Source organism: Aethina tumida, chromosome 1, assembly GCF_024364675.1.
Source record: "Aethina tumida isolate Nest 87 chromosome 1, icAetTumi1.1, whole genome shotgun sequence".
NCBI classification, from domain to species: domain Eukaryota; kingdom Metazoa; phylum Arthropoda; class Insecta; order Coleoptera; family Nitidulidae; genus Aethina; species Aethina tumida.
In genome coordinates, this window is record NC_065435.1 from 53,463,749 (window position 1) to 53,483,269 (window position 19,521).

Consider the following 19,521-nt stretch of genomic DNA (forward strand, 5'->3'; position numbering starts at 1 on the left):
TAAATTAATTTTGGGACCAATACATGAATGATATTTAGGGCATCAGATCATATTCTAATCAAAAATTAGTTCATATGAGTTGTGTATTATTAGCAAAAACTCAATGTGGCATTAAGTCTGTCATATATCATAAAAAGGACAAAAAATTATAAGGATATTTAAAACATTTAGCATTAATATAATTTAATAGTTTTTTGTTTGCTCATAAATTAATTAGAGTCTTAAAAGAAATAATATAAGTAAAGATACATTAAATTAGAATGTCAGATCTTTATGAAGGCAAATAATAAATTTATCATCTTAAGATATTTACATTTTTTCTAAATTTGACTATTAATAACTTAAAATTGTTTAATAGCGTTTTATACGTATTTTCCAGAAGATTTTTTTCATACCAGTCACTTGACCAGTTTCTCTAAATTTATTAAAAATACAGGAAACGATTGACTTATTTAGCTGTAAACTCTTAACCATCTTTTCGTGTTTCTCTCGGTCTTCGTAACGCTAAATTATAATTTTTCTTACGACCAATCATTAAATAATTATAATAAATTAGTAAATATTATATTTAAATTCACAGAGGGCAATGAAAGAATATAAAAGAAAATGTTTTTATAATTTTGTCCATTGAAAAATAAAAAGGTACACAATTTGTTAAAAAATAAAATTAGGTTGAGTAGTTGCATAATAGATACAACAATGACAGAAAAAAAGTAGAAATAATATAAGTAATGATGCATAAATTCCACATAAATTAGAATGATTTTTATTTACAAACAATAAATTCATCATCCTAAGATATTAAGATAGTACTTACATTTTAATTCATTTCTGTCATTCTAAATTTGATTATTAATAACTTTGTTTAATAGCAGTTTTTACGTATTTGCCTTTTAAAAATATTTTTATAAAATATATTTAATTAATACATTGATAATATCATAATGAAAAATTTATATTTTTTAAATATTTACAAAATCCCAATTTCATTAAAAAAATCTAAAGCAAATATGGTATTTTAATGATTAATTTATGAATGAATAATTTAATAATTTATTGTTGATTAACTCAATCATAAACTGCTATTATTTTAATATTTATAATGTTATTATAAGAGTTTAATTAAAATGTCAATATTTTTCTAGGAAAAATAGGTGTATTTGATATTATCTTGATGTTATTCTTAAAAGGAATACTTTAATTTAAAATATATACAATTTTCTTATAAGTATGTTTCATTCATTCAATGAATTTTTGTTATTAAATGTCAATATGTTACTAAAAATTAATTTTAACATAATTTTAATATTTACGCAAAATCCGGCGTTTACAGTAATTTTTTGATATTCCAGTTAATTTTAATTTATGTATTAATTTGTACAAATTGTAACTGTAATTAGAATGAAGAAAGAAAATTATTTAGGTTAATATGTAGAAGATACCAGAAATGACAACAATGTATATTGAAGAAAATATAATATTAATGTTTCCTAATTTTCGTTTTATTATTTAGAAATAAATGTGAATTTCTTCTGAAATTTAATTTAATCGATAACTAAATATATTACCCCTTTACTTTTTCAACTTCTTGTTGTTTTGTAATATTTGAATTAATTTTGGGAGCTTTTTGCAATACATGAAATATACAGATTAATAAATATTTAACTAAGAAGGTAAATAACAGTTTTGAGTTAATTTCAAGATGAGGCATTTTATTCATTGCTTTCAAAAGGAGAAACATTAAACTCTTATATATACCATCTAAGTAAAATCGTTTTAAAAATGTTTTTAGATTTTTTGCTCTTACTCTTTGTTGTTCTAAGATTTTATATATATATATATATATTTTTTTATATAAAAAATGCGGTTTATTAATAGACAATAAATAATAAAATATAGGCATATTTTAACATTTACAGTAAAATTTTAATTTATATATTAATTTGTATAAATTGAAATATAAAGTAATCCTTTAGTTGTATTTTATAACTGTCCAAACTACATTCGTGGGTTGAACCAGGTAGTAACTTGAACTACTACTATAATTTTTAATATCAAAGTTATCACGGAAGGAATGAAACAAGGAGACATTGATGACGATGGGGAGAGCAGCGAGAGCGAAACAGACGAAACCAGTGTATCAATTCCCAATTTCGACACCTGACCAACCAAAGCGTCAGCCCCGACGCAAACCCCTCAGGACCATCCAGATAACCAATCCCAATTTGGACGGCGATCCCCGGTGGCTCGGACAGATACGCGGCGCGCCGTTTCCTCGCTGATAACCACTATCGGAAGGAAGCAGCGACGGGCCCCGTCGAAAACAAGGCACAAAGGCATCGAAAGCACGACGATCGTCGAACGATCAACAAGTAGTTGTTGCCCCGGAGCAGCCAAACAGCCAAACATCGCTCCGGTGTGCACGGTGCACAAAGGAAGTCGCTGAGCCCACAATCCGATTGGTCCTTATGGATGCTGTTGGCCCCTGAGCGAGAGGGGTGCCTGCGGCTGCGCGATCTCCCAGTAGTCGATCGCCCGTTGTACAGAGCGTGTCGTTTCTGAGGTGCCTGAGAGACACGCGTCCGTTCACCGATCGCAGACGACGTTTTGACGCACGTTGAGCAAAAAGAGCCCGCCGCCGCGTATTCTTTCATGGATTGTACCGATGGTTGTTGACACGTCGCGACGCTACGTTTGCAGTGATGATGTGCAGTGTCATGTGGCGATTGTTGTGTAGGAGCATGACCCATGGATATTTGTTGCAGTTCTTCCTGCTCTTGCTGACATTGCTGCAGGTATGGGGTTCGGTCTTCAGGCCGACGGACGTTGTCCACTTTTTAATTATTTTCTATTTTTATTGAGAACTCCAATCAATTGTTTTCCTTCTCTAAATCTAAGCTGGATAATTTCATGAAGTGAACCTAATTATTTTTGTTATAAACAATATATGTTGTCTGAGTAAGATTAAATACACATTCATAATATTTATATTATAAGTATATTTTGTATTTTTATTCGTTTATTTTCATTATAAAAATTTCCATTTTCTAATTTAAATACATTTATTGAAAATATATATAAGTCCGCTCATTGCGTTTTAAAGATTAATAATAATAAGGTTAATCCGAATAATTAAAAAATTAAAATATTTTCACCAAAATTTCCTAATATAAATAAACTTATTTAATTTACACAAGAGCGAGGAAAAATAGAAAAAAATGTTTTTTTTTCCAGAATTCTTTGATTACAACAGTTTATGTTATCTACTGAAATTTAATCGTAATCATTTATTATAAATATATTTTTTACTTTTATTCGCCGATTTTTATTATTTATTAATTTAAATATTATTTATTAATTTAAATATATTGCTGACAATGTGCTCAGGATTTATCCAAACTGAAATAAATTTTTTATTGCCATTTAAAGCTTGAGGGTTAGACCAGATAATGAAAAAATATAAAAACATGTTCACCAAAATTTCTTCATATAAATAAAGTTAATCAAAAAAAATTGTAAGTTATACAAGTGATCAAAAATACATAAGAAAAAATAAATCCTTACATAATTCATTGAATACAACAGTTTATGTTACCTGACTGAAATTTAATCATATTAATATTTATTATAAATTTATTTTTATTTTAATTCGTTGATTTTTATTATACAAAATTAATGAAACTTTTATTTTAAATAAATAAATTGTTAATAATATGGATAAGTCTGCTCAAGATTTATCAAAATTAAAAAAATATATATATATAAAAAACATGTTCACCAAAAGTTCTTAATATAAATAAAGTTATTTAAATAAAATGAAAGTTGTGCAAGTGATCAATAATACATAAGAAAATATAAATTCTTCCATAATTCTTTAAATACAACAGTTTATGGGGTCTGACTGAAATTTAATGACGGTCATAATATTTATTATAAATATATTTTTTATTTTGATTAGTTTATTTTATTATAAAAAATTAAAGAAACTTCTATTTTCAAATTTAAATAAACTATTGACAATATAGATATGTATGTTCAGAATTTATCTAAACTACAATAAATATTTTCTGACTATTGGACGCTTAAAGGGTTAGACCGTATAATTAAAGAATATAAAACATTTTTGTTAAAATTTATGGATTTAGAGTTGTTTAAATTATGAAAAATATATAATAGTGAGCAAAATATTCAGCAAATAAAATTAAATTCTTCCATAATTCTCTGAATTCAACAGTTTATATTTGTTTGAAATTTAATCCTAGACATAATATTAAATATAAGTATATTTTGTATTTTGATTCGTTTATTTTTATTATAAAAATTTAACTTAGAAAAGTCTACTCGGGATTTATTCAGACTACAATAAATAGCTTAAAAAGCTCATATTCATAATGTTTTCATATTTATATTCTAATTTATCTAATATTCACTTTATTTATTATAAAATAATGAATACAACTTCTTTAGATATAAAATAGACTTAATGAATTTATCATAAATATGCAAATACATCGAATTATTTAATCACAGTTTAAAACTTAAAGGGTTTTGTTAAGAAAATTATTATTTAAATTACACGGATGTTATACATGTGTACACAACCTCTACGTTTTCTTACTAAAATTTTATCATATATAATATTTATTAATAGTGTATATGTTAACATTCACACAGCATTTTTATTAACTATTTTTTTATTTATTACAGAAAATAACCGCAACGTTTTTAAAATTTAAAGCCAAAATTTCTTCTCATAAAATTATTAAATTTTTATAAGTGTTTTATAAATGAGATTTTTATTTATTTTATAAAACAAATGCAACTTGTATTTATCAATGTAGATTAGTAGATCAGAACTCAAAACTTGAATGTTTAGTCCAGATAATAAAAAATACAAATAACGTTTTCACCAAAACTTGTTATAATTAGCGTGATTTAAAATACACCAGCGTTGTACAATTAAGCAAAAAATCATTATAAAAAAATAAATTCTTTGAATTCAGTTATAATGCAATTCTAGAGGAATTCAAGATATTCTCACATATACTTATAAAATAGTTTGTTTTCAAGTAAACATGGACACATTTTATTTAATATTTGAAGAATAAATATTTTATGCATTAAAAAAATCATTATCCAATTTCCTCTAGAATCGGACGTCATTTTATCTAACTAAATACATATTTGCGCAGCTTGTTGTAAATTCAAGTCGTGGTATAAGAATATCTAATATGCTACATAAACGATAGGGCTGGTTAAATGTTAATCAAAATCAATCTAATTCAGTGTCATCTTTAGGAAAAAAGCCTTCTCAAAAGTTTTTATAAACATCAACTTTTTTTCTTGTTTTAAATTAATATGTTTTAATTTAATATTTCTAGAAGTATTAAAATATTGTAATTTCTCTTCAGTAAAAAAAACTGTTTATTATTACTATATTTATTTAATTACGGACTTAAAATAGTATTTCTACGACAATATTATTATATTATAATTTTTTTAATCAAAAATGGTAAAATTCTACAGAAAAGTTAATTGTTAAAAACACACCTATATTTTATTCTAAGAATGTTTTTAATTATAATTTTGAGAAGAAATATCTTTGGTATATTGTTTGTTATGCGCAATAAAAAATAAACTTATGTTATTCAAATATCTAATTACTCATTTTATTTTCGTTATAGTTAATTAGCTGTTTTTTTTTTTAATTTGTAAATTATATTTTATTCTAATAATTAAATTTTATTCATCTTCAAAACATTCCAGCTTATGCAAAAGCCATAAGATACAAAACAACATCGTCGATTAATTAATTTCCAACATATTTTAATTAATTCGGTTCTGGTTTATAAACCACTAGCATTCATATGATTAATTAGTTCCTCAACCCCAATATTGATATTCAAATCGATGAAAATTTAATTAATATAATGTGCATGTTCCCATTCTTAATATTGATTGTTAACTAATAGTAGCAATGAGGAAGAAAAATTGCTCTCTATCCATCGGGTGTTACATTATTCGATAACAAATTTCTAATAAAAAATGGAATAAACAAAAAATAATTGATGTTATTAAAGTAATCAATTTGATGTAATTCCGTATCAATTTTAAGTGAAGTGAAAATTAATTTATACTAATTTATTGTTATTAGTCAAAAAAAATCAATTAAAATTAGTCTTATAAGTTCAATTTAATCGTAACCAATTATTGCGTACTATAGAATTTGAAATAATGTTCTGAGGTGCATTTAAAAATTGTTATTTTTATGGAGATATTCTCGGTTGTCCACTTTGAAGATCCTGTTCTTCGAAAGTGGAAAACATAAAAAAGAGTGGGGTTAAACAAATATTTGCAGAACTTAGTCTCGCGACTAGTATTTTGAAATAACAGCAAGTAAATTCTAATTATTATTCAACGCATTAATGTCCTGTTAATGTATTTATATTTGTTTTATGTTATTTTTTTAGTATCTCAGAAGATCTGGGCAAATATAGGTTATGTTTGCATAAACTGCTTGAAGCGCTAAGAAATATTAGTGCTTGACGGTTTCGAATATCAATCAACAAGCCGAAAAACAAATAACGTGCTGTTGTCACAAGACGTTTGAATAATTCACATTTACTTTAATTGTTCGAAATTAAAAACAATGCTGGCTAGTTTCACTCTCTCATGTGTGTGAGTGTAAAAATTCGTACGTTATCTTAAACGATCTACTTCCAACAGTGCTTTTGTGAACAAGATAAATCTGAACAAGTACATGAACATAAATAAATTCGGTAAATTTTCTACTCCAGTTATAATACATGCAAATCAGCTTAGTTAATTTAGGCACTTAATGCAGGTATTTTGATTCTAATTATATGTTAAATAGGAAGTATTTATACTTAAATTTTTAATTATAAGCTAATTTAATTATAAATTGCCTCATTATCATACAATTAAACAAGTCTAGTGCACCGTTCCATTTTGTGGAGTATTGTCTTCGCCTTTTCAATTTTAACATAACCAATGTAAGACCCATGTAGAATCGTAAATTTTTAAGAACTTTTCAACGACTCCGTCACATTTCGAATTCTGTCACGTTTTTACCAATGATACGGACAATGCATTTTAGTGGCATTCAATTTAAAAAGCACCATGTATTGTTTACTTATATGTGGAAAGAAGAACGGTTAATAGGAAAAGTGCAACGCATTCCACGACATCAGTCTTTGTGTGCGACGATCACATCGTTTTAATTGAAGTGAAGCGCGGCAAAAACCAAGACAAATGACACGTCGCGAGACAATTAGATGAAAAACTTTATCACCTCCATAAGTCGTTACAGCACAAGTCAAAAGAGCATTAATAACGATAATCATTTAAACGAAAATCTGGTGCAGTTCCGCCGCCGTTGCCGATCGCTGGTAGCGTCGTCCGGTCCTGGTACCGCACAGTTTTCGTTATTTATTTTTTTCCTCGTACAATTAACACAGCCTCCAGTGTTGTAAAACGTTTCTCGGTATCGGGCCTAGAAGTGCGCACACGAGCAAAGAGGCTCTACCTAAGAAGGTCACGTGGTGTTTTAATATTTATTCAAAATCCAGTTTGTAGCTTAGCTTGTCTACAAACACAGCTGGACAGGGAATATTGCGTGCAAGAACCGATCTCGGAGGTAGTAAAATGACTGGCCGGTCTACGGAGCGAGACCGCGTACAATTTAAACGAAACAAATGAAAAAAGGGAAAAAACGACCAAAAACAATGTCGACGTAATCTAGCGTTTCGAGACGATTAATCCGAGATGCTAAAAAGTTAAGCGATCCTTAGGCATTGTTAAGTTATTAACTTTTTCTTGGCTGCTTATTTTCGATCGTAATGGTTGTGACATTGACGAAAAAATCGACGGGCCATTGTTGGGTTTTAACACTGGATTATACGTCCAGTCGACTAGAAAATTGGTACTAAACTATGAGAAGTTCATAAAAATAATTCGAATTTATTTGGTAATATGTTTTTTCTTGTGGCGTCGACTTTTAGTCGGCGCTTTGATGGTCGCTTGGAATGTTTAACGTTTTTTTATAATTTTCTCAATTGAAAACTCATCAAAAATTAATAGAAATGACCAACTATTTTTATCAGAAAGCTTCTTTTGATTAGAATTAATTTCGTAATACCAGGAAATATAAGTACCACTCTAAAATAACTTATTTTAAATTAATTCTATTTTAATTTTTTTTCAGAAATACAAGTGTTTTTAAAATCTATTCATTATTATTCAAAATTTTATTTATTATATAATGTAATATACCTATTAACACACTATAAGCGGGTCGGGTAAAAATACCCGTCTCGAGAACTGTTGATTATTAGCTGGCCGGGTAATTTTTACCTTTTTGAATGTACTTACTTTAAAAGCGGGGTGAGATAATTTTACTCTATTGATTTACATACGGAACTGAAAGAATTATCTCTTAATTTTTGTTATAATTCAACAACTTAGTTTGGACTATTTTGCTGCCCGCCTATAGTGTGTTAATATTATCTGTCTTTTTATGTTTGTTAAATATTGACAAATATATTTAAATTCTCACTTACGTAGATATATTTAATATTCGTCTTTATTTGTGTAAATATTCGATTTTTATTATCATTTTTTTAGAAGTTTTTTTATGCAATAATTAAATGTTTAACTTCAACATCATTTTTCATCATTTCAAATGTTTAAAAAATTCAAATTTGAAGAAATGAAAATTATAATTATTCTCCTATAATATATTCATTTTAATATAACTAAAGAAATGAATTGAAAAATAAAAAACTGAATCTAGTAAATTACCTTGAAAACAATGTTTAACCCATGGGACAACTTTAATCGAATACTACAATGAATTAATATAAATTTTTAATGAAGTGATGATGATTTAAAATTGGAATAATTACATGTTCAAATTATTTTTATTATTATCAAATTTTAATATAACAAAAGAAATGAATTGAAAAATAAAAAACTGAATCTAGGAAATTACCTTAAAAACAATGTTTAACCCATGGGACAACGTTAATCGAATACTACAATGAATTAATATAAATTTTTAATGAAGTGATGATTTAAAATTGGAATAATTACATGTTCAAATTATTTTTATTATTATCAAATTTTAATATAACTAAAGAAATGAATTGAAATATAAAAAACTGAATCTAGGAAATTACCTCGAAAACAATTACCTTAAAAACAATTTTTAACCCATGGAACAACTTTAATCGAATGCTACAATGAATTAATATAAACTTTTAATGAAGTGATGATGATTTAAAATTGGAATAATTACATGTTCAAATTATTTTTATTATCAAATTTTTGAAAATTGAAACAATTTTTTAAATTATAATTAACATAATTACTTTGATGTTTTTCTTAATTATTATTAATTATAATTTTCGATTATAAATTTTAGTGTAATAATCGACCTAATCGTTTTTATGTTTAAGATACTTTTTTATAATTATTTAAAAGATAAATCTAGAAAACTATTTTGAGAACAATTTTAATCTATTACTTATATATATTTAGTTTTCGACCCAACAATTTTGTTATATTAAACGAGTGTACAAAATAATTATGTCAAAAATTTGTTCTGATGTTTTTTTATTTAATTATAATCAAATTATTGAAAAATATTTATTACATTATAAATTTGTTGTTTATGGTTAAATTGCTTTAATTTATCTATAAAATTTGTTTTCAGTATTATTGCTTAAAAACAAATCAAAATCAAAAAGATTAAAAAAGTCGTTTTTATAGTTACAAAATATTTATTATTTGTGTTTTTACATTAAAAAAAAAATAAATTTGAATGTTGATACATAAAATATTAGATCTAGAAAATTACTTAGAAAAAAATTTAAACTGATTTTATGACACACAACTATTTCTATTGAATATCACGCCGAATTAATCTAGATTTTTAGTGAAGTGATGAATTGAAACGACAAACGTTGTTAATGGTTCAGAATATTCAACCATCGACACGTTCGTATCTTCAGAATTCCATTGTTTCGTTTACAATGAATTAATAACAACATTCTGCTTGTCAACATTCATAGTTAACTTAGCGGAATAACCAATACCAATCAATCATCTAAAATAATATTCCGGACCGTTCCTCAAAACCAAACCGTAAATGAATCGGTTAATATTTATGATTTTTCTAATTAAAGCGCAAGACCGAATGCATAATTAATTCTCTCGAGCTGTGCTTGTACGTGGATTTTAAATAAAACGTGAAATAATACCCTTGCATATACGAACGTAGGTATTTAACGAAATTGGATAATTATTAAATTAGCAATTGTACGTACTTCGACATTTACTTGTGCGGTATGTTTTTATAGAGTAAAAATTAACAGCGTGTTGTAAAATAAAGATTGATATATTGATTGTATTAGTTCTCATGCATCTACATCATTGTTACGGATAATAGGTGTATTATTAAATATCAGGTCTATGTAATTGAGTAAAATAAAATAAGCGCTGAATAACACAGGCAGTGTAAAAGCATTCTCGGTTATTCGGTAAGGCAGGTTGCTTTCAGTTCAGTTATTAATAGCCACAACTTGCATACGAACTACATTTATTATAGAGTAGTTCGTCATTATCATTGTTATTGGACGAACAACTTTGTTTTTATGCAACTGCTTATTTTCTTACCTAATTACATGGCCAGACTACTCTTACCGCTATCCACGCCACAGATGATTTTGCTCGTTTCATCTCCGAAATTAACACTGTTAATGTATGTCAGAAACCGAATGCTATTACGCAAATAATCTTGCTCTGGTTTGTAGTTTGTACGTTTTTTTTTTCCTTTTGAGTTGCTGCAGCTCTAATGTGCTAATATTTGGTTATACGAATGGGCAAGGTATCAATTGCAACACGGTACTTTCTCTGGTGTTTTCGGCTACGATTATACAATAGTACTTTTGTTGGAAAACATTATAGCCATCCATCATAGACGAAACTGAACGGTGTCACTCCTGATCGACACGCCAAATTACGGGTACCTTTTAATTACACCTTTCGGATTCAATGCAAACAAAAAACCATTTAACAGTGATCCTTTTCCTAACATAAAGCGACGTATAATTTTTCTGACAGTACCATTTTTACACAGTTAAATTGGCATGAAGGAGCCCGTTCTATTTTTAACGAGACCATTGTTGTAAATAAAAGGCACTTTTCTCATAGTTGCATTATCATTAATGTGGGCGAGGCTCCCAATCATAACCGTGCCAAAATCACGCTTCCCAAGAGAAACTCATGTCAACTCCGGGCGTATCTATTGTCCATTATTTTTGCACGTTCAATCAATTTTGGAGGACATAAACCATTGGAACGGCGATACCATAACCGTGCAGGAAAACCTCAACTTCAACCTCCATATCCGTTATTTCAGGTGTCTCAAAAGGCTGAAAATGCACCTGAACGGATTTTTACAGTTCGCCGGGGAGTCTTGTTTCCTACACCGCGGTGCACCGTACGAAATCCGACACTGGTGTTGCGGAGCTTGTCAGAAATTCTAAACTGGCCAAGTATCACCGGCACAGTAACAGATACCGTTCCTTTATTTAACGAAAAATAATAAAAAAAAAAAAAACAGTCGAGTCGCAGAAAATACGTTCTTGTGTATGAACGCGTAAATATCTGTGTAAATATCTACGTGTACGTGTTTGATCCGGATGTGTGTAAAGTAAACGTGCGAAAATTGCTTTTATTTATAGGACACACGACTGCATGTGTTTTATTTAAGTCATCTTTCGATTCGATTTATCAAAAGTAACGCTTTGCATGTTTTGCTGTTGGTCTCGTATCGAATGAACCGTAGTTTCAAACGGATAATGCAGTAGTCGGATACTCATTTTTATCAGCTGGGGAAAACGTAGCTGAAAAAGCAAATATTTGGTACTCAGCAATGTGTACTAGCGGTTTTTTTTTTATTTCCGACAGGCATTTCTCACGGGTTAAGCTGCATTTATCACAACATAGGATACTTTATCTCTAATAAAAAGAATATGGTAATCGCGTTGTTGATTACCATAACATTATGCACAATACAAGAGCACATTCTTGAGATTTTTTATAAATATCAAGCGTATTGTTTTTAATATTAAAAACATTTGCAGAATTATACTTTATAATTTACGCCTATTTAACTTCTCGATTACCTATGAAAAATTAATACAGTTAATTAAAAAAACAAACTCAACAATAAGGAATTGTTTCACATAATTATAATACACGTAAAAACTGCATTCTTAGAAAAACAACGGCAACTTCTTATTGAAAATGATCAACGAAATTCAATAATTAATGGTTGCCATCGACATAAAAACGATTATTGGCCGCGTTTATTTAGGCAATTACTCGCGCATTGTCGTGTGAAAGCACAAAAAATTCCGCAATTAAAAGCAGTTCATTAGAAAGCTGATGGACGCAGTTTAATTTAATATCAACAATGCAAAAGTAATATTTTTTTATAATTGATAACAGTACATAATCAAATTTGTTGCTTTTACGGTAAACAGGTATTACGGTACTATAATTCAACGTTGTTATCGTGTTGTATTCTTTATTTTATTATACGAGTCAGACAAGTATTCCGTATTGCCCGAGTTTGAAATTACACCATTTCTTCAAACATAATATACAAATAGAATTTTAAGCTGCAATAAAGATCGATATCACTGAATTTCGGGGACCACAGTGCGGCCCATTTTCTCAGAAAATTAATCAAAATTACGGCTGATATTGCCCAGGTTTACATACTAAGTAGTGAAATGAGTATTTATTTGAATTTTAAAATAGCACGCCACCGTTCCGTATTGTTTTGTATAATAAATAAACCCATGGGAATAGACGCGGAGGGTCATGAAAATTAAACAACCAAAACAGGTGGTAAGATGTCCGCCGTTCCGGATTTCTAGAAATAGAAGGCGGCGGCGGAGTTATGTAACGAAGCGTCAGAAAATTACTTACTTAATTATTTAATGATCCCACACCACCTCGTTCTGAACACGTCCGCAGTCACCCATTTTAATTATGGATTTGTGTTGTTTGATCCAAAAGATAAAACGTAATATTTCGTTCTTTTTCGAAGCAAGTCATGGTACCCAACCTGGTGCAGGTCCATTTTTCAAGTGGTCCCTACAGGCTTAAACAATTTTCTTTGATACAGCTTCTCATGGGACAAAGAAAATTGCCCGCAACCCCCAAAATTTCATCTCCCCCCCTTATAAAATTTAATTTGAAGATATTGATGAGATTTTTTTCTGTGTTATTTCAGTGCACCCACGGGTCAGGGATTTTCGAACTGCAGGTGCTCGAGATAGCGAACCCGCGCAGTGAATTGAAAAGTGGCGAGTGCTGTGGAGGCGGTGTTCGGTCGCCGGTGACGGGACGCTGCTCGGCGCCATGCAACACCTTCTTCCGGCTGTGCCTCAAGGAATACCAAAGCAACATCACCAGCACGGGTAGCTGCTCGTTCGGCAGCAACTCCAGCCAAGTGCTGGGAAGAGACTCGTTCACGTTGTCCGATCCGGAACGCGGAAAACTGGTGCTGCCATTCACATTTAGATGGACGGTAAGTGCATTTCTTTTTACGCCGTTGCTTAATCGAACACGGAGGGGTTAAGGTATCGACTAAGGAATTGCTTTACTTCTTTTGAAATGGTACATGGTGATGGAAGAAGTAATGGGGTGTGTCAAAATGAAAAGTTGCAAGAGCCATTTTGATCTACATTATTCATTAGTTGATGCCGATGGTGGCATTTCAAAAATTGGAATAGAGGAGCAAATAAAGTTTTATAGCAATTAGAACTGACGCACTGTAGCAAAAATGTGATTCTACTTCAAGTGGAATTTTTATGACTTCTACAAGTATTTTCTCTGCAAACCCATTAACCTTCGTTTTAAATTAATATCTACGGTTTTACACTTGTGCAATCTGTATGATTGGTTTCTTGTGTTAGTTGTATTGCCTACGTACGAATTAACATAAATTAATATTCAGGTGATACAAATACTAATATGCTAAATGCCTGAGCGTAGAGAAAGATTCGTGAGAAACTGCTAAACTAATTAATAAATCATAAGATGCAAATTTCCTACGGTGATTCAATAACTAATCGCCAATTACAATGGGCAGTTTATTTGAAAGTCGTCTGTCTCCTCCGTATCGTGATTCGGGAAATTAACAATTGATATGATGAATTCAATTTCCCAATTAATTCTCTTAATTGCCGCACCGCCTGTGTCATTATTACAAAAACAAGAACAAAATAACGACCGAAGTATATCCCAGCAATTTCAAATGCTCATTGTGAGTCATTTTTAACTGAACATTAAAGCAAATGATTACAGAGTTACGGGGATAATTTCTCGGTACCCAATTGTAGACAATGATTCTATAAGACTCCTGTATGTATTTGCTCGAGTAGATGTTGCTTAATTACATATAACTAAGCCCATTTTATTTCATGCAATAGCATTCAACAACATCTAGACATATGCCACTTAAATTCATTAATTGATGTTAATATGATGGATTAAATGCTGTAGGTGAACGTTACGTGCCACTGCACTAAGATATAACTTTTATATCAATGCTAAAAATGCTATTTACATCCGTTATTTGTGTACTTCCTGCCAATTGAACTTGACCAATATATAAATCATTGGAGTAATTGCAATAAAAAAACCTCAGAAAAGGAAACAGAAAGTATTAAATAGTGTCTCGTATCCGTTAAATGTGTTTGCAAAATGAAGATTTATGCAAATTGTGCAAACGCATACAGTTATGGCCGCTTGTGACTTAAAATAAATGGTTTGTTTATTAAAGCATTCCTCGCGTACTGAAGGTGTTTTCGCTTATCGCACATCAAAGATGTCGATTGGCGCAAACGTTTGTACCATACGAAAAGTCATAATTGGTGTGTGGCGGTCGATTCGAAATGTAACCAAAAGCCGTGGTTTTTGTGTTTAACCTGTTTAATCGTCGTGCACTACACATCCGTTCGACTCGTTCGTTCTGTGGGGACCTTTTTTGTATAATAAAACGAAATACGACGTTCAAAGACCGTAATCTCGCGTCCTTATTTTAACCGCGACGTGAAAAGAGACGGAACCGGTGAGCGGTCCTCCAATAATGATGTGATAAGTCCCTATAGTTTATCTTTTATTATGTCCAGTTGTAGAAGATGGCACTAGAATCCTTTTTTGTTGTCAGAAAGAGAAACATATTTCAGGTAATTCGGATTAGGTCCGCTTTTAGTTAGTGTGGAATGTAAAGGGTCTCTCTCGTTTATTTTCTTCATTAACAGTTCGATGTTATGGGATTTTTTGAATTGCAACCGGTTCATTTTCGTAAAATAAATTAAAGCCCATTGTGACCGCTTCTCTCTCGCTCCCGTAATTAAAATACTGATTTTCGACTCTAATTGTTAACGTACAAATTGGACAGAATGGTGACGTTTAACTTGGGCCTTTACTTAACCGCCTCGGCCAGACCAAAAACCCACAAAGATCACAAATTAAGTTGTAAGTCATTCACTTCTGCTCCTTATTTTATGGTACATTTCAATCTTGTTCATTTAAAACTATGTTATATTTGACTAATTTTATTTAATTAGCTTTGTTATTTAAAAAGTAGACTTGTTATATATGCTTTTCTTTTTTATTGATTGAACATTGAAGTATTTTATGTAAGTAATGTGAAATTTTATTTATTAATCACTGGTTGTGAAATAATTTCAAGGTTAGGAAATAAATTTCTTAGCTACAACGGTCATTTTTGGCGGTATTTCAGTCCAATAATAGTTTTAACATATGTGGGGGACCAGTAAAACTCCTTCCATAATCTATATGGACTTAATTAACATTTTGATATGACCGAATACTTGTCGTTTCTTCATTTCAATTTATTAGTGCGAAAAAAATTGAAAGTTCATGGAGATAAAATTTTTTAAGCACAATTTCACTGGTTGTTAACAAAAAAACCTGGTCCTAGGCCGGAGAAAACATGTCGAAAATTCCGTCGGGGCATAACGCATTTTTACAGAGGACCACCGCCCGCCTAATGAGCCGTAATTATCAATTTGCTCCCGTAAGTTCCTGACTGGCCGATTAGACGCACATTTACATAATAACTCGCTGCGTGGTGGTGACATTGACGATATTCGGAGTACTCGCTCAATGAACATGTACGTGCATGAGCCAACACTATGACATCACGGCCTGTGTGCTAGTCGAGGCACCGTGGGAAAACGGTGCCTGCTCATTGTGTATGCTTAGCCGGTCCTGGCGGACAGTCTCTGACTTGCATTCATCGACGTCCGCACCACGTACTCGCCTCGGCTCGCGGACGAATTGGAAAAAACCGCGCCGTGGTGCTTTTTGCCATCCATTCAGGAAATATATCAGCCACCTAATTATTTTATGCCAATTCATTTATCGCAATCATTTTCCAACTTTATCCGACGATGAAACCCGTTTCGTGGCGTTTGAGGATGGGACTTGAGGTCCGGTTATAGTACGGCACGGATCGGAGGCTGCTGCTCCTGGTTACGTTCGATACTTCGGACAAAGAAAATTGGATCATTTTCGATGCCCCATTTAAAAAACTCCTTTAAGTCTTTATTCACACTGGGAACAATAAAATTTACGTATGCAAGAAATTGAAAGTTGACTGGGCGATAAATTTATTGGAGTGCGTTCGATTTTTCCGCCGCGGACAAAACAATTAGGCTTTAAATTCAAACAGGTAGTGCCTTATTTAGTTATCGTGCGCAGTGCATCCACACAAATAACAAACGACTCGTTGATCAATTCATCTATTATTTGTCCGAGGAGTCTCCTATGGGATATCAATCAAGTAGGCCCGGACTGAAAGCATCGAGTTATCAGGTAAATGTCACGTGACGGAATGCCGTGGACGGCCAATACTGGGAAAGAATACTTACATAAATAACGTCTTCCTATGCCAAATGTGATTATAATTCTTTTGCCGCACAGAGCTACTGGTAAACATGTCGTGACAAACAGCGATTAATGCTGATAATTGCTTTTAATATAACAATTTGTGACCGAGGCTTTTTATTGCAATTATCACAAAGTTTTAAACGGATAATACCCATTCCTCGGCAGTAAAAAACTCGAAATTGTGCCTCATTTATTATATGGGAGAATTAAGAAGCGTATCATTATTTTTGATATTTCTTTATTGCTGGCTGAATCGAGATCTCAAACTCTCCCGCCGACCTTGCCTGAGTTTGACCAGACTAAGGTCATCAAGCTTTTTGATCGAATTTCGTAATTATTTATTATATGCTGGTAGGTGGATATTCCACTACAATCAGTAATTAAAAGTAAAATATCGTTTCATTTATCTTATTTATTGCGGTTCCAATGAGCATTGTTAATAACCACCATCATATCCTGTAATTATCATTGCCATATTTGAACGGTACCGAAAATAATTACACTTACATCGTAAATCAGATCGCGCCCAATTTATTCTATCGGGACCTAACCATTTATTCGCCAGTAAGGCTAAGCACGAGCTTTTTATAATACTAATAGACCTGACAAATGAATGTTTTGTACGGCATGGTAAATTGATTGTGAATAATTTACCTTAGCTGACTTTAAATTTTATAACACAATTACCAACGAAATGCGGAAAATGTTTAATTTTAAACAATAGTATTTACGACGAGAAACATTGCAACGATTTACTCATAAAAAAATTTCGTTTACAAATGGAGCATGATAATAAAAATTCACGCACGACAGGTTACTTAATGGTTATCCACAATTTACGGCGTTGCCGCCGTCTTCCATTTTGCCGTTTTTGATGTTTGGCACAGATTACCATTTAAGCACATTGTTTTCATATTTTTTTTTCTCATTGTTTTGATGTGCACCCTAATTAGAAAGTTGAGTGTATAAAACAACAGAACGTTTTCGTCATGATACAACAATATTTAATTATTAAAAACGTTAATTACATCAAATCTATATAAGGCAACTCAATCAGTACTTAATTAGTATGAAATCGTCGGGTTAAATAACTCCAAACAACACTATCATTCTTAAACAGTTAAGGCATTGTTTGTTACATTGTTCTGGATTTTATTCTATTTTGGGACAGTCGTTTTTCTTATTGTTCTAAATCAGCGTCAATAAATATATTTAATAATCGTCTGCGATGCAATATATAAAATTGTTGGATTTCATCATTTATACACTACAAATTATTTCACACAAACATGAAGTAGTAAAAAAACTAATTAAACTCATCATATTTATGTAAACTTATTTTGTAGCATTAAATGGGAAGTGTTTTTAGAAATCAATACATCTATTTCAACTCAACACTTGTCCTGATTTAGTAAATAACTTATTTGTTTTTACAGAAACTCGTCCTGTAAATAAGATATTTCATATTCATTAACTAAATACAAAATTTTTATTGGTTCTTTGATCATATTCCTTTGTAATACAGAATAATTTTATCACAAATATAACGTTTCCATGCATTATAATAAAATAACTTGTCTATTCCCATAGAAACTCCCCAACCCCCTTTCAATATAATATTGAATTTTTATTCACTGAATACAAAATTGTCACTTGTCCAGACTTAGTAAATAACTTATTTGTTTGTACAGAAACTCCTTCCATAAATAAAATATTTCATATTAATTCACTAAAAATAAATTTTTATTTGTTCTTTGATAATATTCTTTAGTAGTATAGAACAATTTTATTACAAATGTAATATGTCTATGCATAACAATAAAATAACTTTTTTATTCTTATATTTTCATTCACTGAATACAAAATTATCACTTGTCCAGACTTAGTAAATAACTTATTTGTTTGTACAGAGAGCCTTTCTGTAAAAAAAACTTCATGTTCCTTCAGTAAATACAAAATTTTTATTGGTCCTTTAATAATATTCTTTACCAATATAAAATAATTGTATTACAAATGTAAATGTTTCCATGCATAATAATAAAATAACTTATCTGTTCCCATAGAAACTCCTCCATCTCCTTTCAATGTTATATTAAATTTTCATTCACAGAACATAAAATTGTCACTTGTCCATTGACAATATCCTTTAGTAACGTAGAATAATTTTGCAACATATGTAAATTGATTTAATTTCCATGCACAACAATAAAATAACAACTCGGCTGTTTCCACAGAAACTCTGTTGATTATGCTTATCGATTTGTATTTGTTACAAGTTACTCATGAGAAATTCATACCTTTTAATGATTGTAAGTGCATTAATGTTATTACCGATTTGATTAAAACGACTGTCTGGTTTAATGTCTCCATAATTGCACCATTAACATAAAATCCAATTTGTATGGCAAACATAAAAATCAAATACGTATCGAGGCTAATGAATTGAATTTTTCATGTTTTATACTTATTTGTGCTTGTTAAGAGACCATATTCGTCGGCGAA

The 19,521-nt window shown here is 30.4% G+C and overlaps 1 protein-coding gene across 1 annotated transcript in view; it reads left to right on the top strand.

The window, feature by feature from the left end:
* Nucleotides 1-2,557: 2,557 nt before the first annotated feature.
* Nucleotides 2,558-19,521, top strand: part of LOC109594111 (protein jagged-1b) — a 95,004-nt gene continuing 78,040 nt past the window's right edge. The window contains exons 1-2 of the mRNA XM_049961653.1: nt 2,558-2,795; nt 13,328-13,624. Coding sequence (XP_049817610.1) covers nt 2,703-2,795; nt 13,328-13,624 — 390 coding nt within the window. The 5' untranslated portion in view covers nt 2,558-2,702. The remainder of the gene's footprint in view (nt 2,796-13,327; nt 13,625-19,521) is intronic.